Consider the following 18,848-nt stretch of genomic DNA (forward strand, 5'->3'; position numbering starts at 1 on the left):
TTACACACCTGTACTTGTGCAAGAAGGCCCCACTTTCAGAGCGCTGTTGGACAGCGGGTCGATGGCTTGTACAGTAAGTGAGGACACAGCTAAGTACCTCCTGCAGCAATTCCCTGATATGATGAGTTACACGGCCGATGATTATGTCATTGTAGGCTGCGGTGGACACCAAGTTTCTCCCAGAGATATGTACGACATTCACGTCACAGTTTACGGGTGCCAAATGATAATACCAGTAATGGTGGTGCCAGGCCAGACAGAACAGATGATCCTTGGCAGCAATGCCATCAAATATATTTTGACTCAATTGAAAAGTACTGATGGCTATTGGAGATTAGTTTCCACTCCTGACAACGGTCTGTCCGATAACCACAGTCAATTCCTGTCAATGCTTTCCAACACAGAGAGATGGAGAGGTGATTGCATTCCAGACAAGGTAGGGACAGTAAAGATCAAGAGTTGCGTGACGCTGAATCCACGGACCGAGTACGTTATTTGGGGCAAGTTACCTGAGTTGGCCGGGGCATCAGCGGGCAGCACAGTGGTCGTTGAGCCAACCCAATCTAAGGCTGCGCCCAGACAAGTCCTTGTCGGACGAGTTGTTACTCCACTCTGGGGAGATGGATGGGTGCCTGTTAAAGTCTTTAATCCCACGGACAGAGTTGTGGTGCTGAGAAGAAACAGGAAAATTGCAGATGTGTCTCCTTGTATCGCAGCGGAAGACCTGCCCAATGCAGAGGAGGTCAAGTGCAACGTGCAGAGTGTACAGAGCAAAGAGGTCCGACCCAGGTCAGAAGAGGACATGATGCGTGCATTGGAAGCTCTGGGACTGCAAGACATTGACCTGAAGTCATGTGAGGTTTCGCTGCAGTGTAAAGACAAGCTCCTTCATATCATCGAACAATTCGAGTCAATCTTTTCTCGCCATAAGATGGACTGTGGAGAGGCCAAAGAGTTTGTACATCGTATCCACCTTGTTGATGATAAGCCGTTCCGTCTACCCTACAGACGTATACCACCAAGTCAGTATGAAAAACTGAGGACGACTCTGAACGAGATGGAAGAGAAAGGAATTATTCAGAAGTCGACTAGCGACTATGCATCTGCGCTTGTTCTCATATGGAAGCGGAATGGAGAACTAAGGGTATGTACTGATTTCAGAAGGCTTAATGCAAGAACCATAAAGGATGCCTACCCACTACCGCATCAAGCTGATGCTTTGGCCGCACTTGGGGGAAATGCCTTTTTCTCCACAATGGATCTGACGTCAGGCTACTACAATGTCCCCTTGCACCCTGACGACAAAAAGTACACGGCATTCTCCTCACCATTCGGCCTTCACGAGTACAACCGGCTCCCTCAGGGACTTTGCAACAGCCCAGCAACATTTATGAGGATGATGATGTCAATATTTGGTGATCAGAATTTCATGAGCCTATTATGTTACCTCGACGATCTGATGGTGTTTGCCCCCACAGAGGAAGTTGCACTCCAACGCCTGCAGATGGTGTCTACTCGCCTTAAGGAACACAACCTCAAGCTCGCACCCAAAAAGTGTTTTTTCCTCAGACGGACTGTGAAATTTCTTGGGCATGTCATCAGTGAGGATGGAATTCGGACTGACCCCGAGAAAGTGGCTGTCTCATTCTGGTCGGTCAATGGTTCCAGCTCCATTTCTTTCTCTGCTATGCTGTCATGTGCCAGAAGCATAGACTGTAAATGTATGCCTGATAAAAGACTGCAGAGTTCCAGTCCTTCTTTATGTTGACTTGTTTGGATGAGATTTCTGACCTCCAATGCCAGATGCAGTGCCTGGTTTGTTTGTGGGTATGGGGGAGAGGGTCTGTGCATGTTGCTGGCCACTGCATTATGAATCTTCAGTGCAGACTGGAAATCAGACTTGTTAAGTAGTGCAAGAACCAACTCTATGTCATTCTGACTCTCCTGGTCGGGCAATACCGAGAAGAAACAAGACGCGTGAGTAATGAGACGCGATCGCTAAAGAGGAAGGCGCAGCATCCCAACTATGGATAAAGGTAAAGGAGAGCACGGATTGCATCCCCCCAAGCTAACTGACAAACCGTTTAATTTGCAAGCAGTGGAAAGCGTACTTCCCAAAGCGGTGAAGAGGCGAGTGCATGCCTTGAAAAGGCTTCAAGTGCAGTGCGGAAACATCGAAGCTAAGTTTTATGAGGAGGTCCATGAATTGGAGTGGAAATATGCTGCCCTCTATCGTCCTATATATGAGAAGCGAAGGGAGTTTATTACTGGCAATGTGGAACCCACAGATGCTGAGTGTGAGTGGAACAGTGACAAAGATGTGATTTACATTCAAGCAGGACAGCAATTCAAAGGGCGGCGTGTGCTTGCTCACACGTGACTCTCGTAAAAAAGTTGACAGGGCGGCGGGCTGGCGGCAGGGGGCTCCTTGCTCGCACTCTCTTCTTCTTGTTGCTGAAGCGGCGTGGCAGGCGCCGGCTCCAGGTGCGAGTGAACCGACACCTTGACCGCCACGTGCTGCGGCTGCTCCTGGATAGACGACTCGTCCGAGTCGGCGGCGGGCGAGCGCCGCCCGGCCTCTCGTTCCTGGAGCAGAGCGAGGGCGTCCACCGGCGGGGCACAAGTGACCCCGGGTCGCCGGCCCTCTGGCGCCTGCCTGAGGAAGGTGTGCCTCATCTCTTCCACGCCCACCACCTCCAGGATCTCCTCCACGAATGTGCGGCAGTTCATGATGAGTGGCGGCAGCGGGATGCTGCGCGCCAACTCCTCGATGTAGCGTGCCAGCTCCATGGTCTTGAACTGGGTGACCTTGGCCAGCTCCAGCGTCTTGGTGGAGGTGATGATGGGGATGCGCTTTGCAATCTCAAAGGCCTTCTGCAGCTTCTCGGCGCCTTCCGTGCGGAAGAACTCGTTGATGGCCTTCTCGGTCTTCTTGAGGTGGCTGCTCATCATGCACAGGCGCGTCACGTTGAGCACCATGATGATGGTGAAGGTCACCAGGCACACCACCATGTAGTAGACGCCCATGTCGCCTTTGGTGAAGACCACGCGCAGCGTCACCGTACAGTTGGAGGTGCCGTGTACGTTGGACGCCACGCACGTGTACTTGCCGCGGTCGGCAAATTCGATCCTGCTGATGTTGAGGACGCCGTTCTCCAAAAGTCTCCATTTGCTGCCCCAACTGCTATCCGTGTCCACGAGGACTCCGTGGGAGTTGAACCACTTGATGCCGGGGAAGGGATCCCCGCTGACGTTGCAGTCTATCAGCACAGAATTTCCCTCGCGAGCTATCAGCTGACTCGGGAAGGCGAGCAAAACTGGGACGAACCCGTCACTGTCACTTTGAGTTTCGTTGCCATCTCCAGAAGAAGAGGCGACAATGTGAAAAGCAACAAGAGACAACACAAGAAAAAACTCCGGTCCGGTAGCTCGCCACATGTTGCACGAGGAACGTCAACAGGTCATTTTCCTTCCTTCCAGCTTGCTGCACCGCGTTTGCTGACCGGCTATCTCCATTGAGCAGTGGGAAACATCTCCCTCAGGGCTCGTCGGCTGCGACAAGATGGAACAATGACGAGACTCTTTCTAGTCCTGACTTGTCGCCGGTGAGGAGAGAACTTTTGTGGACACTGAAGGCCGCACATCTGGTCATGTGGCCTGCACCATCGAGATGTGCAGCGTTTCTACGCCATATGAAGTGGCTGTGATTGATGAAATTCAAATGATCAGAGATCCTTCACGGGGCTGGGCCTGGACAAGAGCTCTGCTTGGTCTCTGTGCGGAGGAGATTCACAAAGACGTCCTCGTCACTGGGGAGTACGTGATAAGCGAGCCAACGAACACGAAAACCAACCTGAAGATCACAGATTCTGCCGGCCATCTTCTTTACAGCAAAGATGATGCGACAAAAGGAAAGTTTGCGTTTACCACGGAGGACTATGAAATGTTTGAGGTGTGCTTTGAGAGCAAGTCCCCTATGGGAACTGGAAGAGTGCAGGATCAATTGGTCAAACTGGATATGAAACATGGCGTGGAGGCAAAAAACTATGAAGAGATTGCCAAGGTGGAGAAGCTGAAGCCTCTGGAGGTGGAGCTGCGACGGCTGGAGGACCTTTCAGAGTCCATCGTTAACGACTTTGCTTACATGAAGAAGCGAGAGGAGGAGATGAGGGACACTAACGAGTCCACAAACACGCGCGTGCTGTACTTCAGCATCTTCTCCATGTGCTGCCTGATTGGTTTGGCTACGTGGCAGGTCTTCTACCTGCGTCGCTTCTTCAAGGCCAAGAAACTGATTGAGTAGGAACGGGTGGTAAACATCATTGCCTATCCAGCACGTCCTAACATCCGTACTCCTTGGACGGGCAGCGAGAAGGATTCCTAAAATTGTATTTTTTCCAAAGATGCCCGATTAACGTATTGTTCCAAAACACAAAACCGATCACGGGTTCTGTAACATAAGCGCTGTAGGGGGCATCCGCACCAATCAGGAGCTCATTTTTCTTTGGGGCAAACATGCCATGGGACTGTTGCCAAGGAGACCCTCTCTCAAAGTGAAGGCTATTTGAAAGTGTGCTTTTTGTCATTGTCGTTCTGTGTTGAAATTGCTCCATTTTGAAAATATGCTTGAGTTGTCTTTGGGTTATCATACAGTAAATTCATCAATAAATTTTCATGTTAACCTATTTTGGGGGGAAGGGGGTGAGAGGGAAGATGGTTGTATTGTAATACCCATACAAATTCAGTCGATTTCTTTTATGTTTAGGATTTAGAAAGGCTGCCAACACACATAACTTCCAAAAAGCATTTGTAAATCACATTGAGGAATTAGTTCTACAACATGAATTGTGCACTTCGACAGCATTTGTTTACACTCTGCAAAATTGAACATTTGACAGCAGCAAGCAACTTCGAGATCCATCCAATTTTTTATTGAATAAAAGTCCAAACAAATTTACAAAATACACCTGTCAACATAAAATTCTCAATCTCTTCAGAAAAGAAAACTTATGACAGATGCTTTCATTACTAACCCATAAGCCCATGTAACCAAAACTCCCTAGTATCCCCAAAAAAAGAAAAACAAACTAAGTACATTGGTTCTTGGCCATGTGAGGATCTTTCCTTATTTTGTAGAGCATGCCATTCTGTATGGTGAGTCTGCTCCAATGCTTCAGTAGTTTCATCACACTAGGCGACTCGACAGCTCTCTCACGCCTGGTAGGTCTCTTGTGTCTATGCACAAAGTACATGGTCCTGCTTATTGTGTTGTCCTGTTCTTGTAAACCAACAAGCTGACTCTGTGGGAGTGCCGTTGACTGATCTCCCTTCTGCAGAAGATTGAAGTTGGCGTCTGTTCCCATCACTTGACCCACGCCACCAGTGGACTGAGCACTGAAGACAGCAGCAACCTCTTCTGATGTCACAGAACCATTGGAGCCTGATGGAATTGCCCTTTTTACTGACTCGTCTGATGTCCCAGCACTCTCGTCTACAACAGCGTGACAATTGTTGGATACTCTGAACACCTCTTGCACAGTACTGTTGTTCACCCTGTTGACTTGGTCCAAGAGCGAAGTATAGGGCTCGGTAACAAGGCGATGACCCACACATGACCGTACAAATGGCTCACGGCTCAGAGCGTCGGCTACGATGTTTTTTGGTCCGGGAATGTACTTCAGGTCAAAATTGTATGCAGCTAGCTTCGCTACCCACCGCTGTTCACACGCATCAAGTCTTGGTTTGGTCAAAATGTATGTAAGTGGGTTATTGTCGGTCCACGTGGTAAAGTGTCTTCCTTTCAACCAATGGCTGAATTTATCACATACCGCCCATTTCAAGGCAAGAAATTCGAGCCTGTGTGCAGGGTAGTTGAGCTGGGAGCGAGAGAGCGTCTTACTTGCAAAGGCGACTGGTCTGGCTACTTTTCCACCAGGTGGCAGCTGTGACAGGACTGCTCCAATCCCATCAAAGGATGCGTCGACAGCCAGAATAAACGGCGCATCAAAATCTGGGTGGGCCAGAGTGACACCTGTCACGAGGTCGTGCTTCAGTGTTTCAAAGGCGTTCTGGCATGCATCGGACCAATCTGCAGGCGTCAGCTTCACTTGACCTTTCTTGCGGGCTCTCTTGCGCTTATGCTTGTCACCAGATTCAGATGTGAGCCTGAACAGAGGTTTTGCCTTCGCAGAACATGCTTCAATGAAGCTTTGGAAATACATCACCATGCCTAGAAAAGATCTGATTTTACTAGGGCATGGCGTCTTGCCATCCGACTCCATTAGATCAGTGACTTGTACGTCATTTATCGCTCTCACTTTCTCGGGGTCAGTCCGAATTCCATCCTCACTGATGACATGCCCAAGAAATTTCACAGTCCGTCTGAGGAAAAAACACTTTTTGGGTGCGAGCTTGAGGTTGTGTTCCTTAAGGCGAGTAAACACCATCTGCAGGCGTTGGAGTGCAACTTCCTCTGTGGGGGCAAACACCATCAGATCGTCGAGGTAACATAATAGGCTCATGAAATTCTGATCACCAAATATTGACATCATCATCCTCATAAATGTTGCTGGGCTGTTGCAAAGTCCCTGAGGGAGCCGGTTGTACTCGTGAAGGCCGAATGGTGAGGAGAATGCCGTGTACTTTTTGTCGTCAGGGTGCAAGGGGACATTGTAGTAGCCTGACGTCAGATCCATTGTGGAGAAAAAGGCATTTCCCCCAAGTGCGGCCAAAGCATCAGCTTGATGCGGTAGTGGGTAGGCATCCTTTATGGTTCTTGCATTAAGCCTTCTGAAATCAGTACATACCCTTAGTTCTCCATTCCGCTTCCATATGAGAACAAGCGCAGATGCATAGTCGCTAGTCGACTTCTGAATAATTCCTTTCTCTTCCATCTCGTTCAGAGTCGTCCTCAGTTTTTCATACTGACTTGGTGGTATACGTCTGTAGGGTAGACGGAACGGCTTATCATCAACAAGGTGGATACGATGTACAAACTCTTTGGCCTCTCCACAGTCCATCTTATGGCGAGAAAAGATTGACTCGAATTGTTCGATGATATGAAAGAGCTTGTCTTTACACTGCAGCGAAACCTCACATGACTTCAGGTCAATGTCTTGCAGTCCCAGAGCTTCCAATGCACGCATCATGTCCTCTTCTGACCTGGGTCGGACCTCTTTGCTCTGTACACTCTGCACGTTGCACTTGACCTCCTCTGCATTGGGCAGGTCTTCCGCTGCGATACAAGGAGACACATCTGCAATTTTCCTGTTTCTTCTCAGCACCACAACTCTGTCCGTGGGATTAAAGACTTTAACAGGCACCCATCCATCTCCCCAGAGTGGAGTAACAACTCGTCCGACAAGGACTTGTCTGGGCGCAGCCTTAGATTGGGTTGGCTCAACGACCACTGTGCTGCCCGCTGATGCCCCGGCCAACTCAGGTAACTTGCCCCAAATAACGTACTCGGTCCAGCGTCACGCAACTCTTGATCTTTACTGTCCCTACCTTGTCTGGAATGCAATCACCTCTCCATCTCTCTGTGTTGGAAAGCATTGACAGGAATTGACTGTGGTTATCGGACAGACCGTTGTCAGGAGTGGAAACTAATACGTACAAGTCACTGATCTAATGGAGTCGGATGGCAAGACGCCATGCCCTAGTAAAATCAGATCTTTTCTAGGCATGGTGATGTATTTCCAAAGCTTCATTGAAGCATGTTCTGCGAAGGCAAAACCTCTGTTCAGGCTCACATCTGAATCTGGTGACAAGCATAAGCGCAAGAGAGCCCGCAAGAAAGGTCAAGTGAAGCTGACGCCTGCAGATTGGTCCGATGCATGCCAGAACGCCTTTGAAACACTGAAGCACGACCTCGTGACAGGTGTCACTCTGGCCCACCCAGATTTTGATGCGCCGTTTATTCTGGCTGTCGACGCATCCTTTGATGGGATTGGAGCAGTCCTGTCACAGCTGCCACCTGGTGGAAAAGTAGCCAGACCAGTCGCCTTTGCAAGTAAGACGCTCTCTCGCTCCCAGCTCAACTACCCTGCACACAGGCTCGAATTTCTTGCCTTGAAATGGGCGGTATGTGATAAATTCAGCCATTGGTTGAAAGGAAGACACTTTACCACGTGGACCGACAATAACCCACTTACATACATTTTGACCAAACCAAGACTTGATGCGTGTGAACAGCGGTGGGTAGCGAAGCTAGCTGCATACAATTTTGACCTGAAGTACATTCCCGGACCAAAGAACATCGTAGCCGACGCTCTGAGCCGTGAGCCATTTGTACGGTCATGTGTGGGTCATCGCCTTGTTACCGAGCCCTATACTTCGCTCTTGGACCAAGTCAACAGGGTGAACAACAGTACTGTGCAAGAGGTGTTCAGAGTATCCAACAATTGTCACGCTGTTGTAGACGAGAGTGCTGGGACATCAGACGAGTCAGTAAAAAGGGCAATTCCATCAGGCTCCAATGGTTCTGTGACATCAGAAGAGGTTGCTGCTGTCTTCAGTGCTCAGTCCACTGGTGGCGTGGGTCAAGTGATGGGAACAGACGCCAACTTCAATCTTCTGCAGAAGGGAGATCAGTCAACGGCACTCCCACAGAGTCAGCTTGTTGGTTTACAAGAACAGGACAACACAATAAGCAGGACCATGTACTTTGTGCATAGACACAAGAGACCTACCAGGCGTGAGAGAGCTGTCGAGTCGCCTAGTGTGATGAAACTACTGAAGCATTGGAGCAGACTCACCATACAGAATGGCATGCTCTACAAAATAAGGAAAGATCCTCACATGGCCAAGAAAATCTTCCAGTTTGTGGTGCCTGATTCATTGAAACAGAAAGTCCTTCAAGGTTTACATGACTCAGCAGGTCACCAAGGCCAGAACCGTACTTTGTCTCTGGTGCGGCAACGATTCTTCTGGAATGGCATGGAACGTGATGTTGTGAATTATGTCAAATCCTGTCAGCGCTGTGTAGTAGGGAAAACACCGGAACCACACAACCGTGCACCACTCAAGAACATAGTCACCTCTGAGCCTATGGAGTTGGTCTGTATAGACTTTTGGACTGCTGAGCAAGAGAACAAGTCTGTAGATGTCCTGGTCGTAACTGATCATTTCTCCAAGATGGCGCACGCCTTCCCTTGCAGAAATCAAACCGCCAAACAAGTTGCTCGCCGTCTGTGGCAGGATTTCTTCCTTGTCTATGGTTTCCCATGGCGTATCCACTCTGATCAGGGAGCTAATTTTGAGAGCAAACTGATCAAAGAGCTTCTAGAGATGGCAGGGGTGCAGAAATCCCATACCACTCCGTACCACCCCATGGGAAATGGCATCGCAGAACGATTCAACCGAACATTGGGAGATATGATCAGAACCCTTCCCCCTCAGCCCAAAGCAAAGTGGCCACAAATGCTGCAGCAGCTCACATTCTGCTATAACTGCACAGAGCATGAGACAACAGGGTTTGCACCGTTTTACCTAGTGTTTGGTAGGATCCCTCGTCTCCCTGTCGATGTCATGTTTCAACATGCTAATACCAATGATGCTGTTGTCAGCTACTCTGACTTTGTACGCCATCTGAAGAAAGATCTACATGAAGCTGCTCAGATTGTACAGAGGAATACTCTCAGAGAACAGACTCGTCATGCCAAGCTGTACAACCGTAGGGCCAAAGGATCACCTCTCGTCGTGGGAGACCGGGTGTTGATCGCCAACAGAGGTGTCCCGGGGAAACGCAAAGTTGCAGACAAGTGGGAGTCAACCCCGTATGAAGTCATATCAGTCAAGCCTGATCTCAATGTCTACAGAGTCAAGGATTGTCTGACGGGCAAAGAGAAGGTAGTTCACAGGAATTTGCTGCTCTCTGTTAGCTTCTTGCCCTGTGAGGATGATCTGGCCAGCGAATCTGAACACTCAGAGTCTGACGCTGCTATGCATGGAAGTGATGTATGCCCTGATTTACCTGACGCGGTTGAAGACAGTGATGTCCGTACAGTAAACTGGGTGATACAGGCAGGTGAAGAGCAAGTTCATCCAGAGGTAGAGGATAACTCACTAGACAGCAGATCTGATGCCCAGTCCGACTCTCGCAGTGTTGATACATCCAGCCGAGGAAGTCAGCACATCCCCGAACAAGATGTTGACCATACTTCAAGTGACAATACGGAAAGCCCATCACAGTGCTCTGAAAACATGATCCCTTTGGGTATGGGTCTCCCAGACGAGACCCCATTGAACACTGACCATCTGGACGCAGACTCCCCTGATACTGACTGTTTAGACTTGACTGCCCCAGACCTTCAAGCTCAGGTTATTTGTGCTCAACCTAACCGTTATGGTCTTAGGGTCCGCCAGTCCATCAGGCCTCCTAGTCGTCTTATTTGTCAGATGAATGACCATGTGGTAGGTGACAATCATCTGTCCGCAATATCTGCAAGTTCCTAGTTTAAGTTCAGTAGAGATGCACTTTCAGTTTGAGTAACAAAGCTTGAGTAAGAAACAAGAATTGTGCCTATGTGAGCACTTACAACTACAGGAACAATGTTTGATATTTCAGAGATGTAACAGGCATCTTTGAGTCTGTGCTTAGTTAGGAGTTTGCAGCGAAACCTCACATGACTTCAGGTCAATGTCTTGCAGTCCCAGAGCTTCCAATGCACGCATCATGTCCTCTTCTGACCTGGGTCGGACCTCTTTGCTCTGTACACTCTGCACGTTGCACTTGACCTCCTCTGCATTGGGCAGGTCTTCCGCTGCGATACAAGGAGACACATCTGCAATTTTCCTGTTTCTTCTCAGCACCACAACTCTGTCCGTGGGATTAAAGACTTTAACAGGCACCCATCCATCTCCCCAGAGTGGAGTAACAACTCGTCCGACAAGGACTTGTCTGGGCGCAGCCTTAGATTGGGTTGGCTCAACGACCACTGTGCTGCCCGCTGATGCCCCGGCCAACTCAGGTAACTTGCCCCAAATAACGTACTCGGTCCGTGGATTCAGCGTCACGCAACTCTTGATCTTTACTGTCCCTACCTTGTCTGGAATGCAATCACCTCTCCATCTCTCTGTGTTGGAAAGCATTGACAGGAATTGACTGTGGTTATCGGACAGACCGTTGTCAGGAGTGGAAACTAATACGTACAAGTCACTGATCTAATGGAGTCGGATGGCAAGACGCCATGCCCTAGTAAAATCAGATCTTTTCTAGGCATGGTGATGTATTTCCAAAGCTTCATTGAAGCATGTTCTGCGAAGGCAAAACCTCTGTTCAGGCTCACATCTGAATCTGGTGACAAGCATAAGCGCAAGAGAGCCCGCAAGAAAGGTCAAGTGAAGCTGACGCCTGCAGATTGGTCCGATGCATGCCAGAACGCCTTTGAAACACTGAAGCACGACCTCGTGACAGGTGTCACTCTGGCCCACCCAGATTTTGATGCGCCGTTTATTCTGGCTGTCGACGCATCCTTTGATGGGATTGGAGCAGTCCTGTCACAGCTGCCACCTGGTGGAAAAGTAGCCAGACCAGTCGCCTTTGCAAGTAAGACGCTCTCTCGCTCCCAGCTCAACTACCCTGCACACAGGCTCGAATTTCTTGCCTTGAAATGGGCGGTATGTGATAAATTCAGCCATTGGTTGAAAGGAAGACACTTTACCACGTGGACCGACAATAACCCACTTACATACATTTTGACCAAACCAAGACTTGATGCGTGTGAACAGCGGTGGGTAGCGAAGCTAGCTGCATACAATTTTGACCTGAAGTACATTCCCGGACCAAAGAACATCGTAGCCGACGCTCTGAGCCGTGAGCCATTTGTACGGTCATGTGTGGGTCATCGCCTTGTTACCGAGCCCTATACTTCGCTCTTGGACCAAGTCAACAGGGTGAACAACAGTACTGTGCAAGAGGTGTTCAGAGTATCCAACAATTGTCACGCTGTTGTAGACGAGAGTGCTGGGACATCAGACGAGTCAGTAAAAAGGGCAATTCCATCAGGCTCCAATGGTTCTGTGACATCAGAAGAGGTTGCTGCTGTCTTCAGTGCTCAGTCCACTGGTGGCGTGGGTCAAGTGATGGGAACAGACGCCAACTTCAATCTTCTGCAGAAGGGAGATCAGTCAACGGCACTCCCACAGAGTCAGCTTGTTGGTTTACAAGAACAGGACAACACAATAAGCAGGACCATGTACTTTGTGCATAGACACAAGAGACCTACCAGGCGTGAGAGAGCTGTCGAGTCGCCTAGTGTGATGAAACTACTGAAGCATTGGAGCAGACTCACCATACAGAATGGCATGCTCTACAAAATAAGGAAAGATCCTCACATGGCCAAGAAAATCTTCCAGTTTGTGGTGCCTGATTCATTGAAACAGAAAGTCCTTCAAGGTTTACATGACTCAGCAGGTCACCAAGGCCAGAACCGTACTTTGTCTCTGGTGCGGCAACGATTCTTCTGGAATGGCATGGAACGTGATGTTGTGAATTATGTCAAATCCTGTCAGCGCTGTGTAGTAGGGAAAACACCGGAACCACACAACCGTGCACCACTCAAGAACATAGTCACCTCTGAGCCTATGGAGTTGGTCTGTATAGACTTTTGGACTGCTGAGCAAGAGAACAAGTCTGTAGATGTCCTGGTCGTAACTGATCATTTCTCCAAGATGGCGCACGCCTTCCCTTGCAGAAATCAAACCGCCAAACAAGTTGCTCGCCGTCTGTGGCAGGATTTCTTCCTTGTCTATGGTTTCCCACGGCGTATCCACTCTGATCAGGGAGCTAATTTTGAGAGCAAACTGATCAAAGAGCTTCTAGAGATGGCAGGGGTGCAGAAATCCCATACCACTCCGTACCACCCCATGGGAAATGGCATCGCAGAACGATTCAACCGAACATTGGGAGATATGATCAGAACCCTTCCCCCTCAGCCCAAAGCAAAGTGGCCACAAATGCTGCAGCAGCTCACATTCTGCTATAACTGCACAGAGCATGAGACAACAGGGTTTGCACCGTTTTACCTAGTGTTTGGTAGGATCCCTCGTCTCCCTGTCGATGTCATGTTTCAACATGCTAATACCAATGATGCTGTTGTCAGCTACTCTGACTTTGTACGCCATCTGAAGAAAGATCTACATGAAGCTGCTCAGATTGTACAGAGGAATACTCTCAGAGAACAGACTCGTCATGCCAAGCTGTACAACCGTAGGGCCAAAGGATCACCTCTCGTCGTGGGAGACCGGGTGTTGATCGCCAACAGAGGTGTCCCGGGGAAACGCAAAGTTGCAGACAAGTGGGAGTCAACCCCGTATGAAGTCATATCAGTCAAGCCTGATCTCAATGTCTACAGAGTCAAGGATTGTCTGACGGGCAAAGAGAAGGTAGTTCACAGGAATTTGCTGCTCTCTGTTAGCTTCTTGCCCTGTGAGGATGATCTGGCCAGCGAATCTGAACACTCAGAGTCTGACGCTGCTATGCATGGAAGTGATGTATGCCCTGATTTACCTGACGCGGTTGAAGACAGTGATGTCCGTACAGTAAACTGGGTGATACAGGCAGGTGAAGAGCAAGTTCATCCAGAGGTAGAGGATAACTCACTAGACAGCAGATCTGATGCCCAGTCCGACTCTCGCAGTGTTGATACATCCAGCCGAGGAAGTCAGCACATCCCCGAACAAGATGTTGACCATACTTCAAGTGACAATACGGAAAGCCCATCACAGTGCTCTGAAAACATGATCCCTTTGGGTATGGGTCTCCCAGACGAGACCCCATTGAACACTGACCATCTGGACGCAGACTCCCCTGATACTGACTGTTTAGACTTGACTGCCCCAGACCTTCAAGCTCAGGTTATTTGTGCTCAACCTAACCGTTATGGTCTTAGGGTCCGCCAGTCCATCAGGCCTCCTAGTCGTCTTATTTGTCAGATGAATGACCATGTGGTAGGTGACAATCATCTGTCCGCAATATCTGCAAGTTCCTAGTTTAAGTTCAGTAGAGATGCACTTTCAGTTTGAGTAACAAAGCTTGAGTAAGAAACAAGAATTGTGCCTATGTGAGCACTTACAACTACAGGAACAATGTTTGATATTTCAGAGATGTAACAGGCATCTTTGAGTCTGTGCTTAGTTAGGAGTTTGCTCGCCTCCTTTCTTTTCACACTCCTTTTTGGGAGAGTTTTAGAACTGACATGCACTTCAGTTTGTTCCTTGTAATACTGTACCAGTTTTCGTGTCCTCTTTTTCATCAGTATTTGCCTTTTTGGCATGTGATTTTTTTTCTTTTTAGTGTAGCACTCCCATATTTAGCAGAATTTCAGGGGGGTGTATGTAACGGGTGTAATAATAACTTTTATTTTATTGAAATTCCTGCTAAAATATGTGTATAGTTTTTGGTAAATGTCCTGCAATGCTGAGTCCAACAGTGCCATCTGCTGGTATGGGGTGGGGTTTGGTTTTGGCTTCTAACATGTGACCAGGAGGCGGGGTTTTGTCAGTTTAACCAGAGTACTACAAAGGTAAGACATATCTTTTGGTGCTCCACAAAATAAGTTAATTTTAAACATTATAACCCCAGCTGACAAATCTCTCACCATGCATAGTAATGTGATTGATATTGTCAAGCTGTTTTGATTTATTTTCGTTTTGTTTCTGTTTTACTAAATATTAATTCCCCTTGTAGAGATCAAAGAGATCAAACCCAGCAGAAAAAGCTAATGTTGTGACTCATCCATTTGCAGGTAAATTGTACCCATTTTTATACTCATTATTGTTTTTATTCCTATTTTTTCATATACATTAAAAAAGGATGATGTTGGTTAAAATTCAGAGTAAAGAAAAACATGTTGAATTCATTGTAAACGTTAAAAATCCACTATACGATCTCTTGTTAAAAGTATCTTGTTAAAATGCAAAGATTTATAAATGTATTGTGATATTCTAAAATGTATTTTCTGTAAAGTGAAAAGACAGCTCTTTGATATGCTTTGTTGTCAGTTTAACCAGAGTACTACAAAGAGATCAAAGAGATCAAACCCAGCAGAAAAAGCTAATGTTGTGACTCATCCATTTGCAGAACTGTAATAATAAAAACCTCATCATCCAGTCCAGCGTGAATGTGGATCTTTGGTGGGACACGTACAACGCGGTTACAAATATAACATGTTAAACTACATAAATAAACACGTTTGAAAAAAATAATATTGTGTAAGATTATTTTGTATTTTTTTTTTTTTTTTTTTTTGGTTTGAACAAATTTATTGACACTAATATTAAAATAAAACAATCAATTTTGTATTTTGTAAGGGAAAATACGACAGTTTGTAAGGGCATGGGGTCCCGGAGGTTCACAGGTATAAAATACTCAAGACACAAATCCCTTTAAAAGACAAAGAGCCTTTGAGGGTTGACTATGTCACAAAGGCTAAGGAAGCAACGTCATGGCCGCAAAGTTTGTTTTGAAAAAAAAAAAAATACAAAAGCCACAATTGGTGTGAATACGAACAAAAAATGTCAACTGTAAATTTCGCAACAAGTGTTTATGCGTCAAGTATCAGTATTGTTATTTACCTACCTGAAATGTGGAATATTTCTTCGCTGACGTCACTGAGCCTCGCCATCTTGCTGCACCTGATGTTAAAACTCATGATGAGCGCCTTTGTTGATGACGTCACAGTCGACGACGTAAATCACAACTTTGAGATAACAGCTCAAATTATGATAAATTTATTGCTCCATCTTTAGGCATGTTGACAAGAACCAATCTGGGCCTCAAGTCAGGATGGCCGAGCGGTCTAAGGCGCTACGTTCAGGTCGTAGTCTACTCTGTAGGCGTGGGTTCGAATCCCACTTCTGACATGGATCTTTTACTGGCGTCAGTGGCATTAGGTTTTAATGGCTTGTATGCATGTTACATAGTCTACATGTTAACTTTACTGCTTTATGCACAACACCAGGGTGAGCTTTTTTCACGTGTTTTATGTAAATGTGTGGTTTCCACTGTAGCAGACGACTTCACCACACAAAGTACACCTGGCATTCTTATTTATATAGTAAGCGCAGAGGTTAGCACATTCGCCTAACATGAGAAAGTTCCTCGATTCGAGACAGGGTGGAAACACGTTGTAGAGGGATGAGCGCCAACAGGCTGTACTTGCCCAAGACACACCACAGGTGCACCGACTCTCGTGGTATATATATATACATACAGCAGATATATAATATATGTAGCTTCTGCCAGCAGTGTGCACACAGAATGAGCCAGGTAGGGAGAGGTGTTTAAAAGTGTGCCTGTCAAGTCACACACTCTGGCATACAGAGAGAGTGGTCGAGGGTGCAGGTTGAGCGAGAGAAGGGCTGCTCTATCTACATCAGGGGTGTCAAACTCATTTTAACTCGTAGGCCACACACTAGAACAAACATTCTTTTGGGGGCCGGACTAGGCGATTGAAGAAAAAGATAATTAAATAGGAAAAAAAGGGGGGACAAATAGAGAGAGAGTGGGACAAGGAAAGAGAGAAAGGAAGTAAAAGAGAGAGAGAGAGAGAGAGAGAGAGAGGGGGGGGGGGGAGAGAGAGAGTACACAAGAAACAAAAGAGATAAAAAGAGAAATAGTGAAAGAGGGGCAAAAGAAAGAGAAAGAAAGAAATCCAAAGAGAAATTGAAAGCGATAAAGAGAGGAGAGAAAAGAGGATAGAAAGAGAGTAGGGTAGAAAGATAGAAAGGGAAAGCAAGAAATAGAGACAGAGAAAAGGAAGAGAACAAAAGACACGCAAAGAGAAAGAGACAAGGAGGAACAAAGAAAGAAAAAGAGACGGAGAAGTGAAATGGAGAGCAATAGAGAGTGAGAGAAAAAGGGAGGAAAAGAGGGATAGAGAGAGAAGAAGAAAGAGAAATACAACTACAGTGTCTTAGTGAGAGGTACCTGGCTTTGGCAATATCAAGTGGACATATTTCAACCTGCAACTCGTTTTTCTCTTGCGCTTCCCTCAGCGTTGTCTCGCGGGCCGAATTCAATCCCATAGCGGGCCTGATCCGGCCTGTTTGACACCCCTGATCTACATAGAGCGGTTTTGAGTAGATGGTGGAGGAGCGAAATATCGATCCCAGGACAATAATATCGATCTGATCCACCTACCTTTTCCCTCTTCTTTCCTTCTTTTTTCATTTCACGTTTTTGTCATGGCCAGCATGGTCGCCTTGGCGACCGGCTGGCCCCGCCCCCTGGGCACCGGCTGTAGTAGATCAGCTAATTTGCGTGTCTGCTTCTTAAGGGTGGGTTGTGGCAATTGCGGGGGCTGGTTCATTGCATTTTCCGTTCTGTTTTGCTCTGTCCTGTTTTGTTTGAGTCGGAGGAAACCTGTACTTGCCTGTTCTGAGTGTAAGCCTGTTTTTGTTTTGTTTTGTCCGTGAGTGTTGGACGACTTTAATTTCCTTAATAAAAGTATCGGATCGCTAACGCGAATGAGTTCTCCCTTCCTGCCTCCGTTCTGGTCCGGTCCCCGTGACAGTTTTACTTATTTTGGGGGGATAAGTGAGTGAAAATAATACTATGTTTTGCTCGCTTTTTCAAAAAAAAGTACAACATGGTGAAAAAAATGCCCCCACTGTAAGATAATTTCCGCTCATTTTATGTATTATTTTTGTTATTTTGCCCTGTTGTTCTTTTCTTTTCCCCCTTGTTTTCTTCGAGTCTGCCTAGTTTGTATTTTCCCTTGCTCTTTTTAGCACTCGTTCTTGGTTGCGCAACACCATACACATATCACAGTCAAATATTACACACTATACTTCTAACGTCAGGTTGGCATGTATGAATTTCAGTGCACATTCTTTTCCCTCTTAACTATTGTAAAAACTGATATCATTACTCCACAAATTCAGATAAGTGCAAGCCCTTTGAACCCTAAAAACAGACTGAAGTAATCCTTGTCCTAAAAAAGTCATTGTTTGTTTTGTCTACAGTGAACTCAAATACTGGCATGAAAGTGAGAAAGTCTAACTATCTACCTCTTTGGCTAACCTCCAAGCGGCAGCCTTGGACTGATTTCATTATCTGCTGCCGTGCCAATCTCATTACTGCGGGATTATGCTGCTGCGGGTTCTCTCGCTATACTGTATGTGTGGGAGAGGAACCCCTGGAAAAAAATCATCCAAGATTATGAGTACATTTTGAGTGTTATGTGCAGAAAGTCTACTTATGGTTTCTTCTGGTAACAGGCCTCCCTGCGCGGAATTTTCTTGCTCTCCCCCGATCTCATATTGAAAAATGAAACGAGGACGCCAATAAGTGAGAATGCGGTTGTAATTTCTTACTTGAATGTGACGGTAACCCCTCCTTTCTTAGTTACAGCTGTATCCTTTGGTTGAGGTGCAAATCTTAGCCACACCTAGACGTTAACTACTTGTGATGGTTGAATTGAGGCCAGGAGAACTAAGCCGCAATGCACGTGCCCGATACTGTGACGAGAGAACCTGATGAAGACTGCGCAACTTATATTCCATTTTCGTTTCTTCAGTGTCTAAAACTCATGAGAAAAAGTTACCGGACACCAGGGCAGACAGCTCTAAAAAGTTGCCTGCTCAGCCATAAAGTTGCCTGCCCCATTTTTCACAACTTGAAACACAATAAGACGACTAATCGCAAAAAAAAAAAAAAAAAAAATTATTGTTGCAAAGTATTAAGGATTGATAATCAGAACATAAAACAGAACAACACTTTAAAATTAAGTATATTATAAATCTACCTATAACATTCATTGTATGTATTTGACATCGCTGTTTTCCATCTGCCTTCAGTATGTACCTGTATTTACTCATCTTCATTCATGCAATGTTTGCGTTGC

General features: G+C 46.7%; 2 protein-coding genes, 1 non-coding gene and 1 pseudogene across 3 annotated transcripts in view; 2 read left to right on the forward strand and 2 right to left on the reverse strand.

Annotated features, from left to right (window-relative positions):
• LOC148346606 (uncharacterized) overlaps window positions 1-15,626 on the reverse strand; it is a 41,545-nt gene extending 25,919 nt beyond the window's left edge. Inside the window, exon 1 of the mRNA XM_088325439.1 lies at window positions 15,581-15,626. Within this exon, the coding sequence (XP_088181565.1) occupies window positions 15,581-15,626 (46 nt within the window). The remainder of the gene's footprint in view (window positions 1-15,580) is intronic.
• On the reverse strand, window positions 2,331-3,595 carry LOC148346607 (microfibrillar-associated protein 3-like). Its single transcript, XM_088325245.1, has one exon. The coding sequence runs from the start codon at window positions 3,436-3,438 to the stop codon at window positions 2,371-2,373; it is 1,068 nt and encodes a 355-aa protein (XP_088181371.1). The 5' UTR covers window positions 3,439-3,595; the 3' UTR covers window positions 2,331-2,370.
• Window positions 3,602-4,681, forward strand: LOC148346608 (transmembrane emp24 domain-containing protein 10 pseudogene; annotated as a pseudogene).
• A 155-nt stretch (window positions 15,627-15,781) lies between the features above and the next one.
• On the forward strand, window positions 15,782-15,864 carry trnal-cag (transfer RNA leucine (anticodon CAG)). Its single transcript has one exon. It is a non-coding gene; the product is annotated as a tRNA-Leu (tRNA).
• The last annotated feature ends 2,984 nt before the right edge of the window (window positions 15,865-18,848 follow it).

Source organism: Urocampus carinirostris, chromosome 20, assembly GCF_059441175.1.
Source record: "Urocampus carinirostris isolate Australia breed hairy pipefish chromosome 20, RoL_Ucar_1.0, whole genome shotgun sequence".
Classification (NCBI taxonomy): Eukaryota; Metazoa; Chordata; class Actinopteri; order Syngnathiformes; family Syngnathidae; genus Urocampus; species Urocampus carinirostris.

Coding starts and splice junctions, on each gene's coding strand:
- LOC148346607 (XM_088325245.1), bottom strand. CDS start 3,438: ATGTGGCGAGCTACCGGACCGGAGTTTTTTCTTGTGTTGTCTCTTGTT.